Source organism: Calliphora vicina, chromosome 3 (genome assembly GCF_958450345.1).
Source record: "Calliphora vicina chromosome 3, idCalVici1.1, whole genome shotgun sequence".
Classification (NCBI taxonomy): domain Eukaryota; kingdom Metazoa; phylum Arthropoda; class Insecta; order Diptera; family Calliphoridae; genus Calliphora; species Calliphora vicina.
Window position 1 is genome coordinate 39,214,482 of NC_088782.1, and position 15,006 is coordinate 39,229,487.

A 15,006-nucleotide genomic window follows, 5' to 3' on the forward strand; every position below is an offset into this window, starting at 1 on the left:
AAGGTGCCATCGGCAGCACAACTGATTATAGAAATAGCTCGCACAAATGTCAAACTACATATATAAAAAATATTCGCCCGTATGTCAAACTCTATATATAAAAAATAAGTGAATTCGCCTGTATTTATTTCAATTCGCCACTGCTGTCACCTTGTTAAATACGCCTTGGCGCCACCTTTCCACTTTTCGAAATTGTGGCATAAATCATGATCAAGGCGTATTTAACAAGGTGACAGCAGTGGCGAATTGAAATAAATACAGGCGAATTCACTTATTTTTTATATATAGAGTTTGACATACGGGAGTACGGGGGAATATTTTTTATGTATGTAGTTTGACATTTGTGCGAGCTATTTCTATAATCAGCTGTGCTGCCGATGGCACCTTATTAAATGCACCTTGTTATTAACATTGTGAACCAAACATTCCTCTTTGAATTTATATGACTGAATGTACTTCAGAAAATTTTGATATTCAGAAAAAGTGATTTAGCGAAGCCGGTGTTCGATTCACCCCAGAGTTTAAAGTCCCTTCGCAAGATCGAAGGCCGGCAATATAGAAAATATGAATATTAAACGGGCTCTTGATGTTCCCCGACTTTATCCGTAGTCAAGTTCAAAGGGTATTTTGGAGATAATAATATCACACTAAAACGGTAGCCAATTGTTTTATCTGGTAACTTCTCAAAAAATTTAAGTCAGCTGTTGTAGTTTACATTTTTTGGCGCAAAAATTACCGCAGTTTTGTTTGGAAGATAGTAGTAAATATTTGTTTTGAAATTTAAATATTTTTATTATTGTTATTAATGTCTAAAAACGTGCGTCCGCGAGATTGGAAATCAGGGAATGATCAACACATAAATAAAAAACAGAAATGTCATCATACCACCAACAACGAGAATAGCAGCAATAAATCTCTTATAGAACCCAGTGAAAGTGTATTATGGCCAGAAACAGAAGACAGCTTTTTTACTGATTCAAAATTGGACAAACTTTTAGAATCACATGGCGAGGGTAATGCAGCGGCTAGTAGCCATCAATTCTATGATGACCATGCAGACGACAGTTTATTTACCGACATTGTGCTGGAAAACGAACCTTTGAGTAGTGGTGAAAATATTGGTGGCACACCCATGATACAAATTTTGCCCAATACAGATATAGCTGGAGATGATACATTATTTTCGGAAATAAATTTAGATGAATTAGTGGCAATAGAAAGTGATAAAATAGTGGAAAATGTAGAATTGATACCAACTCAAAGCGGTAGAACAACTGTTGCTGTGAACAAAGCTCAAGACGAGTTAGATGATTTATTCAAAGATGATTTTCCCATTGAAGAGGTGGCTCAATGTACGCAAAAATTTCTTAATGATGTGGCCTTTAAAGTTCCCCAAACAATAGCAGCTGCTAATGAGACTCAAAAGATTTACAAATTGCCCATAGATGGTTGTATACAGGGTACTCAGTATGAGACACGCGAAGAGATTCAAAATCGTACCACACATCCGTTGCATCAAACCTATATCGCTGAGGCGAATCGCACAGAGTTGCATCATTTATCAAATATTAATTGGGACTCTCAAATGTTCGAACATGAAGTTATTGAAGATTATCCATGTAAGGGAGATTTTTATGGTCTGCCCGAGAAGGTTAAGCAAATGATATTTAATCACAAGGGTATAAAAAGTTTATATGGTAAGTTTCAAAAATTATATGAAAACCAGTAAAACATGTAAATGGATTAAAGTGTAAAGTAACCTTTCTAGATAATTTATCTAATTACACATTGCATCCACAAAGACTTTTTAGAAAATATTCAAAAATATTATATTTACTTAGTGGTAAGATTTACCCTACATCGAATTTTGGTCTGAAATATGAGTGATCACAGATCGAGCTCCTTTTCTTGATTAAAAGCGTATTGGTCACGTTATTAGTGAATTTAGTTATTTTGAGTTTTTATATAAAAAAATCGATTTTTGTTCAGAAATATAAGTGATCACAGATCGAGCTCATTTTCTTTAATAAAAGCTTATTGGCCAAGATCGACCTGCTTTTCCTGATTAAACTCATATTGGCCAAGTTATTAACGAATTTAGATATTTTGAGTTTTTATATAAAAAATCGATTTTTGATCAGAAATATGAGTGATCACAGATCGAACTTCTTTTCTTGATTAAACGCTTATTGGCCAAGTTATTAACGAATTTAGATATTTTGAGTTTTTATATAAAAAATCGATTTTTGGTCAGATATATGAGTGATCACAGATCGAGCTGCTTTTCCTGATTAAACGCTTATTGGCCAAGTTATAACCTAATCCACATATTTTGAGTTTTTATATAAAAAATCGATTTTTGGTCAGATATATGAGTGATCACAAATCGAGCTCCTTTTCTTGATTAAACGCTTATTGGCCAAGTTATTAGCGACTTTAGCTATTTTGAGTTTTTAAATTAAAAATAGTTTTTTGGTCAGAAATATAAGTGATCACAGATGGAGCTCCTTTTCTTGATTAAACGCTTATTGGCCAAGTTATAAACGAATTTAGATATTTTGAGTTTTTATATAAAAAATCGATTTTTACATATTGGCCAATTTATTAGTTTTTGAGGTTTTATATTAAAAAATCGATTTTTAGTCAGAAATATGAGTGATCACAGATCGAGCTCCTTTTCTTGATTGAACTCTTATTGGCCAAGTTATTAACGAATTTAGATATTTTGAGTTTTTATATAAAAAATCGATTTTTGGTCAGATATATGAGTGATCACAGATCGAGCTGCTTTTCCTGATTAAACGCTTATTGGCCAAGTTATAAACGAATTTAGATATTTTGAGTTTTTATATAAAAAATGATCACAGATCGAGCTCCTTTTCTTGATTAAACTCTTATTGGCCAAGTTATTAACGAATTTAGATATTTTGAGTTTTTATATAAAAAATCGATTTTTGGTCAGAAATATAAGTAATCACAGATCGAGCTCTTTTACTTTTTTTTTTATTTTTATATAAATTTAATTTTCAATTCAATTTGATTATCGCTTATTGGCCAATTTATTAGTTTTTGAGGTTTTATTTTAAAAAATCGATTTTTGTTCAGAAATGTGATCACAGATCGAGCTCCTTTTCTTGATTGAACGCTTATTGGCCAAATTATAAACCAATTTAGATATTTTGAGTTTTTTATAAAAATATCAATTTTTGGCCTGAAATATGAGTGATCACAGATCGAGCTCCTTTTCTTGATTAAACGCTTACTGGCCAAGTTATTAACGAATTTACATATTTTGAGTTTTTATAGAAAAAGAACGATTTTTGGTTAGAAATATGAGTGATCACAGTTCGAGCTCCTTTTCTTGATTAAACGCTTACTGGCCAAGTTATTAAAGAATTTAGATATTTTGAGTTTTTATAGAAAAAGATCGATTTTGGCCTGAAATATGAGTGATCACAGATCGAGCTCCTTTTCTTGATTAAACGCTTATTGGTCAAGTTATTAACGAATTTAGATATTTTGAGTTTTTATATAAAAAATCGATTTTTGGACAGAAATGGGGGAAACCTAGAACTGGATTTCCTTGTTTCCGCCTGTGAAATTTCTTTGACTATTGATTCCAAGTATAATAGCGTTCGGGCAAATTTATCATTCCGGCACATTTAAAAAAAGATGGCGGTCGATCAACTCATTGTAATACATTCTCCTCAGTAAAGTACACTCTTTGACCATTTTCCAGTTGTGCGGCTAAATGAACAACAGTTGGATATCATTCATGAAGAAATGCGCAAAATAGCTTCGTTAGTGCTAACATAGCGGCCCATATGAAATTGCCATCTTTGGTCACATATTTACAGATGCATTTGATAAGTGGGCGTATTATTGGGCGTAAAAAACTTTTGGGGACTATTGCGTTCTGCGATTTTAGATATATCGAAAAAAAGTGGGCCTGGCAAATTTGTCTTACGAATTTTACTACGAACATTTAAAAACAAATTAGCCAAATATGTGCAGCCGTTTTTAGATAAAACGAAAAAAGTGGGCGTAAAAGCGGACGTGGTAAATTTTTGCTTCAGTAAAAACTTAAATTGGATAACTACGAACATTTAAACAAAAAATTAGCCAAATCTGTGTAGCCGTTTTTCGATTTTAGATAAATCGAAAAAAGTGGGCGTAAAAGTAGGCGTGGTCAATTTTTCATTACGTAAAAACCTAAGTTGGACTATGACCAACATTTAAAAATAAAATTGTCTAAATAAGTCCGGCCGTTCTCAACTGATGCAATTACCAGGGAACGACATTTGATTTTTATTTATATAGAAGAAGAAGATATTTCTGAGTCATGGAAAATTGTACATTTCGGAAGCACGCTACCCAGCAAAGCCACGGCTGCAATTTGTACGATGTTATATTCCATACATAATGGCATCGATAGGCCTTTCAAACGAATAAATACCCTTTATTACCATTAATTTTTAACTAAAACATATTTTTTTATATATCAAATTTTTCTTTAAACAGAGTGGCAAAATGAATGTCTCAACCTGCCAGCCATACGCCAGCGTAAAAATCTCATCTACGCTTTACCCACTAGTGGTGGCAAAACTTTGGTAGCCGAAATATTAATGCTGCGTGAGGTAATATGTCGTGAGAAAAATGTTCTTTTCATATTGCCCTACGTGTCAATAGTTCAAGAAAAGGTAAGTTTATGTTTACACCAGAGAACGAAAGTAGTCAGCCGGTCCACTATTCCAAAGTATTGGAGGACTGCAAAAGGGCGCTTCTCGGGCCAATGAAATTTTTTGATAAGTACGATTCACAACAGAACTTTATTTCAAAAATGCATCATTATTGTTTTTTCCAAAAACATTTTTTTAACCTAGAATGTATTTTCATCAAAAATTTTTATTTTTCACCAAGAAGTTTTGTTCACCCAACATTTTTTTTCACCAACAATTACTTGCTTTAATTACTTTTTATCACTTCAACAGGTCAGTGCAATGTCACCTTTTGCCATAGGCTTAGATTTCATTGTAGACGAGTATACAGCCGGCAAAGGTAAATGTCCACCTGTGCCCCGAAAGAAACGTAAAAGTATTTATATAGCCTCAATCGAGAAAGGAGCTGTACTATTGGATAGTTTAATTGATGCGCAAAGAGCAAATGAGATTGGTTTAGTGGTGGTAGATGAGTTGCATTTGATTGGTGAAAAGGGTAGAGGTGCCTATTTGGAAGCATTGTTAACAAAAATTATGTATTTAAATGGTAAGTTTTTTTAAAAAAAAACTATTAATTGTAAATTGATAATTATATTTTTACACTTGTTTTCTTTAACAGCTAAAATACAAATCGTGGGCATGAGTGCAACTATTGGCAATCTTTCGGAATTATCTGAATTCTTAAAGTCTGATGTTTATACGCGTGGCTTTCGTCCTGTTGAGCTTAAAGAATACATTAAATGTGGTCGTGATATATTGGAAATTAATTTACAAGGAAAAACTTTAGAAGAAATTTTTGTTTATAGTCGTAGTGTTAGTTTTAATGTGAGTTCTAATATATTTTTATACCCTTCACCATGAGTGCCATGTCCGTCTGTCAGTTGAAATCAACTTTCCGAAGTCCCTAAATAACTTACAAACTTGATTGATACTTATGTCGGGTTTAGTCCTTTTTCGTTTGCCACTTAAATTCGAGCAAATCGGGCTTAAATGGCAAAATAAGCAAAAAACCATTCCGTTTGAAATTTTTAAAATCAACTTTCCGTATCCCTATATAACTTACATACATGATTCATACATCAATATATCGGTATCGGTAGTAACCGTATTGGTTACTATTTAAAATCGACTTAATCGGCCCACAAATGGCTGACATATAAGGAAAAGACCTGGACTGCATCGATTTTTTTATCTATATCTGGATTACTAGCCATTAATTTAGACAATATGGATATTCAATTATAGGTATTTAAAATACCTTTGCAACGGCGTATATAAGGCCAATTGGTCAAAATCGAAAAAAATATTTTTTACCCCGAATTTTTTTTCAAATTTTTTTTTTTTCATAAATTTTTTTTCACTAACTTTCATTAAAAAATTAATAAAAAAATTAAAAAAAAATTTTTAAAATTTTTAAATTTTGTTTACCTAAAAATATTTAAAATTTGTATTTTAAAGTGTAATTTGGTGAAGGGTATATAAGATTCGGCCCAGCCGAATATAGCACTCTTACTTGTTTTAAACTAAGTTTTTGTTTATGGGAAATTTCTCTTTTATGGCACAGTATAGTGAAGCAGTACAAAAATCGGATCCTGATCATTTGGCTGGTTTGGTAACGGAGTGTGCTCCCAAAAGTGGCTGTTTAATATTTTGTTCTTCACGTAAGAATTGTGAGAATGTGGCTGTTCTATTAAGTCGGGTATTGCCAAAGTAAGTAAATTTAGTCGTGATACAAATTAAATTATTAAACTAGTTCTGAGTTTGGTAATTTCCATTAGAAATCACTAAAGAAAAAACTTGTTCTATAACGGTTCCTTAGAAGGTTCATCCATAATGATTTCCTATAACTAGTTCTGATCATGTATATTTCAAACTAAAATCTCTGATAAAAGAACTAGTTCTCTGTATACAAGGTGGCGCAAATTAATCACCCTGAACTAGACAGCTGCAGAATACAAACAGATAAATAATTTAGCGCTATACTCCGTAGAGCGTGGAATAATTGTGTGGCCGCCACCGGATTGGTGCTGAGAACGATGAAACATCAACCAGACGTGCCACAAAATTGGGCGTCAGCAGACGTACCCCACGGCGAATTTTTGTGAAAGATTTAGTGCATTAGTTAATGCCTGCTGACCGTCAGTAGCGTGTAAATTACTGTAGAGCCGTCCACAATCTCAATAACGAAGTGGGATTTTCAGTCGAAAATCATCATGAGCGACGAGGAGCATTTTCATTCGTCAATAAGCTAAATCTTCGTTTCTGGGACATCTTCGTAACTAGTTCTCAGCTCTTAGAGTTAGTTCCGTAAAACTTTCCTAGAACTAGTTTCAATCTCTATATAAATTACATTTTAAATCAAAAATTTCAATAAACATTGTATAATTATTCCCATTTAATTATTGCAATACGACTTGTTTCCTTTATTCCTTTTAGATCCAAATTCCTGGAGTATCGCAAAAGCGAAAAAACTGATCTAATGGATGCTCTCGATAAAGTTTGTGGCATTTTGAGTCCGGTCTTAGCGCGCACCATACCCTATGGTGTGGCCTATCATCATTCGGGTCTCACCACCGATGAACGTAAATTTATTGAGACGGCTTATCGTTTCGGTGTACTGAGTGTCATATGTTGTACATCTACACTGGCGGCAGGTGTTAATCTGCCAGCGAAACGTGTTATTATTCGAGCACCGTATGTGGGTGCAGAATTTATGACCTTGTGCAAGTATAAGCAAATGATTGGTCGTGCGGGTCGTGCGGGTATGGGTGAGGCGGGAGAGAGTATATTGATAAGTTCGAGTCGCGATAATGTTCGTGTGGGTGAGATGTTGTTTTCTCCCATGGACAAGGCGATTAGTTCGTTGGACTATCAGGGAAGAATTGGTTTACAGGTGTGTAGAAATTAATGGTTTGAATTTAATATTATTATAGCCATAGTCATTTAGTAAAAAATTGGTATCCTAACTAATCTGAATTCTCACTATACATTTTTTACATTTTCACTTATTTCCCAAACAATTATTTAAGCATTTTTTCTTTTTAAATTTCTCTCCCTTATAGACTCTCATTCTCAGTGCAATTGGTTTGGGTTTAGCTTCGTGTCGTGCCGACTTACATCGTCTGGTTCAAGGCTCCCTGTTGGCTGTTCAATCCACCCAACTTGGCATCTCCGTCGATTCTATGGTTAAGCAAATATTACGTGAAATGTTTAAAAATAAAGTCCTACATATGTCCAATACGGATGCCAAAAAAGATGTATCTGATATCTTAACAACCCAAGATCTACAAAACAAAACCAGTTGTACCATACCAGAGCGTACCATTAAATTACATAACAATACACGCTTTCAATTGACCACCATAGGCAAGGCGGCTTTCAAGGCTGGCATAGATTATCGTCGAGCCTACGCCATCCACAATGAACTGGCCACGGCACAGAAACAACTGATACTCAGTAATTATGGTCATTTGCTTTATCTAGTGGTCGCTTTCAATTCGAATGCTGTGGGTGATGAACTATTCCCAGCCGATGCTGCCATTTTATTTCGTGCCTATGAACAGCTGGATGAACCCACCCATAATCTGTTTAAACAAATGGGTTTTACCGATGCTCATGCTGCGAAAATTGTGAAAAATATGTCCATACAGGGTCCAATGGAATTGAAACTGAATCGTTTATATAAAGTTTTGATACTGATGGATCTAATAAACGTTGAGCCTTTGCCGACTGTGTCGGCTAAATTTAATATTGAACGTGGCCAGTTGCAGAATTTAGCGAGTCAGGCGACAGCAGCTGCCAGTGCTATTGTGCGTTTGTGTGAACAAGTAGCAGAGTTTTGGTGTTTTAAGCCGTTATTTGAACGTATTGGCAAGAAGATGGATCGTTGTGGAACTTTGGAATTGGAACCGTTGCTGGAATTGCCAGCTGTGAAAATTGTAAGTACATACATAGTATACAGAAATTGAAACTTTTAGCTAAATAGGTGAGAAAATAGTTTAACTATAACTTTCTATCTTAACGAATACTAGGCTTTTTATACATATATTTACAGTAGAAGATCTTGCATATATTTACATTAGATCATTTTAACCCGAATTTTTTTTTAATTTTTAAAAAAAAATTTTAAATTTGTTTGTGAAAAAAAAATTTATGACAAAACATTTTTTTGACTAATAAATTTCAAATTTTTTTTTTTAAATTAAAAAAAATTGTTTTTACAAATTTTTTTTTAAAAAAAATTCTTTGAAAAACAAATAATTTTGAATTTTTTTTTTAAGTTCAGTTTGGTGAAGGTTATACAAGATTCGGCACATCCAATATAGTTCTCTTGTTTTTATTTATTTTCAATAAATTTTCATATAAAAATAGATCCTTGCAAGTGACTTTGAAATATCTATCAATAGATATCCATATTGTCTATATTGTAATCCAGATATACATTAAAAATAGGCCAAAAATCGAGACTGTCCCGGTGTTTTCCTTATATCTCAGCCATTTGTTGGCCGATTTTCTCGATATATTGATGTATCAAACATGTTTGTAAGTTATTTCGGGGCTACGGAAAGTTGATTTCAACATACAGACGGACATGGCTATATAGACTTCGCTATCTATAACGATCCAGATTATACATATATACTTTGTTGGGTCGCAAATGAAAATGTAGAAATTACAAACGGAATGACAAACTTACATATACCCTTATATATATCAAGGCAGTAACTAGGGATCAAATGAAAAATTTATGATAATCTGTGATCACTTACAATATATTTTCAATCAAAAATATATTTTTTATATGCAAATAAACTGAAACATAAAAGTAGCTATAAGTCAGTGAATAGTGGTCCAAATGGAAAATGGATGCTAGTTTGTGATTCAATCAAAATTCGAGTTTTCATATGAAAATTAACTGAATCATAAACGTCGCTATAGGTCGGGAAATATAGGTGCAAATGTTAAAAGGATTATAATCTGTGATCACTTATATTTTCAAATAAAATTTGATTTTTCATATGAAAATTTACTGAACCATAGACGTCGCTATAAGCCAGAAAATACTTGTCAAAATGGAAAAGGTTGCTACGTTGTGACCACTTATATTCAACAAAAATCAATTTTAAATATGAAAATTAACTGAAACGTAAAAGTGGCTATAAATCGGTATATGTATATTGATCCAAATGGAAAAGAATGCTAATTTGTCACTTATGTATATTCAACCAAAAATCGATATTTTATATGAAAATCAACTGAATCATAAAAGTGGCTATAAGTCGGTAAATAGTGGTCCAAATGGGAAAAATATGACAATCTGTGATCACTTATAACCAGATACCGAAAATAACTCTTCCACATAATCAAAATAACCAAATTGTGATTAAAAATAAATCATTCAAAAAACAGTTATAAAAGGATTATGGTATACATGATTTGGTATGATCTTTATTAGTTTCTTAAATCTTTGGTGAGAGACAAACAATATCAATTGTGGTTGATATTATTAACTTTCTTTTTTATTTACAATAACATATTTTTATTATCTTTTTATACCCTTCAGCTTATTGAGAAGGGTATATATAAGTTTGTCATTCCGTTTGTAATTTCTACATTTTTCATTTCCGACCCTATAAAGTATATATATTCTGGATCCTTATAGATAGCGGAGTCGATTAAGCCATGTCCGTCTGTCTGTCTGTCCGTCTGTCTGTTTAAATCAGTTTTCTGAAGACCCCAGATATCTTCGGGATCCAAATCTTCAATAATTCTGTCAGACATGCTTTCGAGAATTTTGCTATTTAAAATCAGCAAAATCGGTCCACAAATGGCTGAGATATGAGGAAAAAACCAATACAACCTCGATTTTTGACCAATTTTTGACCTATATCTGGATTACTAAGTCATTAATATAGACAATATGGATATCTAATGATAGATATTTCAAAGACATTTGCAACGACGTATATAAGACCATATTAAGTTGGACCTACAATGGGTCAAAATCGGGAAAAAAAATTTTTAACCCGAATTTTTTTTTCAAAAAAAAAATAATTGAAAAACCAAAAAAAATTTTTTAAAATTTAAAAAAAAAATTAAAATAAATTTTTTTCCAAAAAATGAAAAAAAAACAACTAAAAAAAAATTAAATTTTGTTTAAAATTTTGAAGTATAATTTGGTGAAGGGTATATAAGATTCGGCACAGCCGAATATAGCACTCTTACTTGTTTTTTTTTTATCAAATTGTAGAAATAATATGATGTAATGCAGTGCTGAAATGGGTCAAAAAATATCAGCATTGCGAAAATTGTTTTTCGTTTACATTGTGGAATTAACGATTTGTAGTCTTTTTTTTGTAAAATTGGTGATTTTTTTTAAAAATTTTTAGATATTTGAAATTTTTTTTGATTTTTTGAAAAATTTTTAATTTTTGCAAATGTGTTTTTTTTAAATATGTAATTTTTTTGTAAAATTTTAAATTCAATGATTTATTTGGTCGATTCAAAAGGTCTCCTCCTATCATGTCATATTGTCAAAATGTCCTAATATTGTGTTATCGTGACTAACCAGTGGAGACTTGTGTCGAACGCCTAAGAGTCGGTTAGGACTAGCCGCCGAGTCGTGAAATATTAGGACATTGTGACATGAAGTAGACCTGAATTTTTGGCATTTCAAGTTCGCCATTAATCATAAAACGAAAGTGAAGCCGTTATTTTCGGTCTGTGCTTATAACTATAAAAAGTACGATAAAAGTACCATGTTTCTAAGTAAGTCAATTATTAGTTAAAATTCAATAAGTACCATTAGAAGAACTAACACGTACCATTTGTTCTCTATTTATGGTACTTTAATACTTTTAAGCACCCTATCCTTCATTCTAACTTCACTCAGAAGCATATGATCTAACTTTGATGACAATAGATTAAGTAATTTATAATATTAAAAAAGTACCATTAGAAGAAAAAGTACCAATTTCTATTTTCCTTCTTGAACACCTTTCGAGTTTAAAATTTCAAAGTACTCCATTTTCCTGAAATGTTTTGTGTTCATGTGCTCTGTGTTTACACAGATTTGAGCCAATCTACACCTTAGCACTCGATTTAAATATATCCGACTGGGGGAAGAACAATCAATGTTCAAAATTTTATCAAAATTAGCTTTAATTTTACCCCCTAAACCTTCGAATTTCGAATCTAAGTGGATCTATAAGGCGATTTGTTTACATATTTTCTTATACCTAAAAATATTGGTAGTAAAATCTAGGTCCGCCCGACTTTTATACACAAAACATTATAGGGCCGTAAAAAAGATAACTAGTATACCAAAAATTTGAGCACTGATATTTTCTAGTTAATATATTAAGCTATTATAAGGGTGGGTCAATAAGTCCGTGACTTTTTAATTTCCCGGCTTTGCTCCTGTCAACAGATATCTGTCAGTTGACTCCTCTCAAAATTAGAACAAGTTACATCATTTAGTTTGTGTTTGACAGGCATTGGTATCAGACTACCTTGACTTGTGGAGAAATTGGAAAAAAGTGAATTTCGTCGGCTCACTAAGCATCTGCACCATCAATTTCAAAGGTAAAATAGTGATTTACTGAATTTCCTTGTGGTCGTACAAGCACAGAAGATGCCGAACGTTCTGAACTCCCAGTTGAGGTCCCTACGCACGAAGCAATTGAATAAAATCATGATATGGTGTTGGCCGATCGAAGGGAGAAAGTGCGACAGATTGTGGAAGCCATAGGCATCTGACATGGCTCAATGGTTTCAATTTTAAATGATCACTTGTGTATGAAAAAGCTTTCCGGAAGATGGCTGCCGCACATCTGCAGTTTCCATTGCAAAAATCCATGATTTAGGCTACGAAATGCTTTCGCCCTATTCTCCGGAGTGATTATTTCTTGTTTCCAAACAAGGGAAAAATTGTTGCACGATTTTCGCCATACTTTATCATTTTCTATTTATGAAAATTATAGCAAAAAATATATACTTTTTGGTTCTACGACCTATATTTCGAAATGTTAAAAACGAAATGACAAAATCAATATACCTCCCATCTTTTTTGGTGGTGGGTATAACAAGTAGTGTATTAAAATTGTGAATGTGTAAAATAAGTTATTTGAAATAAAAAGTTTCGAATCAAGCAAAATATTAAAACGCTAAGACTAAGAACATTTCCGGAGGAAAATTTTGCAGAAAGAACTATATTAATTGTAAAAATAGTATAAACGAGAGGACATAATAAAGCTGAGTAGAAGACTAAATTGATTCAAAATTTTGAGAACTTAATTAATACAAAAGGATTTGCAGTTAATTGTCGAAATTGTGATAACATACGTATCGAAGAAATCACTTGGCATAAGTAAGCGATATCCAGAGATGAATAATGAGATCAAAAGAAGAAATAATTAATATAAATATATTTATAAAAAACAACAAATAATAATTCAAACAATTAAAAAATACTCTACACTTTTAGAATCGTGCCAAACAATTGTATGCAGCTGGCTTTAAAACAGTAGAGGATATAGCCAAAACACGGCCCATCGATTTGGTTAAATCTGTTGAACATATGCCCATGAAAATTGCCAAAGAAATTATATCAGCTGCCAAGGTACGAGTACCTACATAAGATTCTTCAAATATTTTCCTAGAAAATAAAAATCAAACATCTCATTTTTCTTTACAGATAATTCTAATGAAAAAACTAGATCATTTGGAAGAAGAGACGGAAGCTCTAAAAGTCTGCCTACGGCCGGATAATCTAACACAATTTGAAACACTGAATTAATTGTTTTTTTTTTATTTGTATAGTGTTTTATTTTATTTTCTTTTATGTTTTTTGTTTTTTTATTTTTATATTTAATTACATTGCATTTCAAGTCTACTAATTATGAGTGAAATTTTTAGTTTTTTTTTTAATTGAAAATACTATTTCTAGTATAAAATTTAAACAAATATAGTTCAATGTTTATGTTTGTATAATTAGGTTTTTTGTTTGTTAATATTTTAAAAAATTTTCTTGGAAAAAATAAAAGAGTTTCGGGTTAATTTTTGTTTGTTTAAATAATATAATTTACGAAAAAGAAAAGAAAAAATAATCAAAACTATAAAAACGAAAAATAAAATGATAAAAAAATAAGTCATTAACTTGTTTTGTAATTATAAACATTAATTGCTTTTCATTACTTTTGTTTCTCTTTTACAAGACAAATATAATTTTGTCCTTTTTGTCATTTACTATCACGAAAAATTGAGTATTTGTTTTGTTTTTTTTTATGTAAAATTAAAAAAGAATAATAAACTTAATTTAAATATACTACAATTAAAAAAACAACTAAATGTATTATGATGATGATGATTGAGCACACTACGTTTAGTTTAAGAGAGGATTAAGAGTTTGCTTGCTGCATTTTATAGTTGAGTTTAGAGTTTTTATTTCGTCCTGTACACCAAGTTGTTTCGTGAGCATACACTTATTGGCAGCAGCTTGTTTAATTGAATATTTGTTGTTTTTTTTCATTGCAGGTTTATTTACAGTTGGGAAGTATATCTGAAAATAGAAATACAAGGAAATTAACAAGTTTAGCAGAACTTAAGGCTTGCATACGAGTGAGTGAGGTGAGTTTTTAGGCCTTATTTAGTATTTTTGTATATTATGTTAAACAAATTCAAACAATTTTAAGTTTACATTTTGAAATTTTATTAAAAATATCCAAGAGAATAATAATGAAAAATATTTAGACTAGGATGAGGCCAATAGGCCAATAATTTTTATTGATACACTATTTTAATAATCAAATACATAACTTAAATTAAATTAAAAACAAGTAAGAAAGTATGGTCGCTCAAACCCGACCATATAATACCCTACACTAAGTAAAAGAGCAAAAAATTTTTCTTTTAAAATTTCAATAATTTATATTTTTGAGTGATTTTTGGAAGTGGGAGCTATGACCAATTATGAACCGATCTCCATGAAATTAGGTCGTGTGATTTATGTCTATATTAAAGTTAAACTATGTTGAATTTTGTGTGTATACCAACATTTTTAAGCGATTTATAGGACTAATTATGGACCGATCGTAACAAAATGTGGTTACATTAATTTTGTATATTTGTGGAGATACATACAGTATTTGACAAAACAATGGAAACTTTTCCAAATATTCCATATGTAGCCCAAAATTTAAAATATTTTTTTAAAATAATTTTTTTTTTTTTAGTATTTTACTTGTATAACAAACAACATAATTAATTATATTCTGAAAAAAGGGAACAA

At 31.5% G+C, this 15,006-nt stretch overlaps 2 protein-coding genes across 4 annotated transcripts in view; one reads left to right on the forward strand and one right to left on the reverse strand.

Annotated features, from left to right (window-relative positions):
• The first annotated feature begins 750 nt into the window (after positions 1-750).
• On the forward strand, positions 751-13,515 carry mus301 (mutagen-sensitive 301). The gene is made up of 9 exons (XM_065503719.1): positions 751-1,697; positions 4,522-4,700; positions 4,992-5,265; positions 5,338-5,543; positions 6,283-6,428; positions 7,155-7,611; positions 7,781-8,656; positions 13,204-13,338; positions 13,414-13,515. Exons 1-9 carry the CDS (start codon positions 806-808, stop codon positions 13,513-13,515), a joined length of 3,267 nt encoding a protein of 1,088 aa, XP_065359791.1. The 5' UTR covers positions 751-805.
• Positions 13,516-15,006, reverse strand: part of LOC135953180 (nucleolar protein dao-5) — a 68,151-nt gene continuing 66,660 nt past the window's right edge. For all 3 annotated transcript variants that reach the window (XM_065502908.1, XM_065502906.1, XM_065502907.1), the window contains exon 11: positions 13,516-14,277. The gene's annotated coding sequence lies outside the window, so the exon portion shown is untranslated. The remainder of the gene's footprint in view (positions 14,278-15,006) is intronic.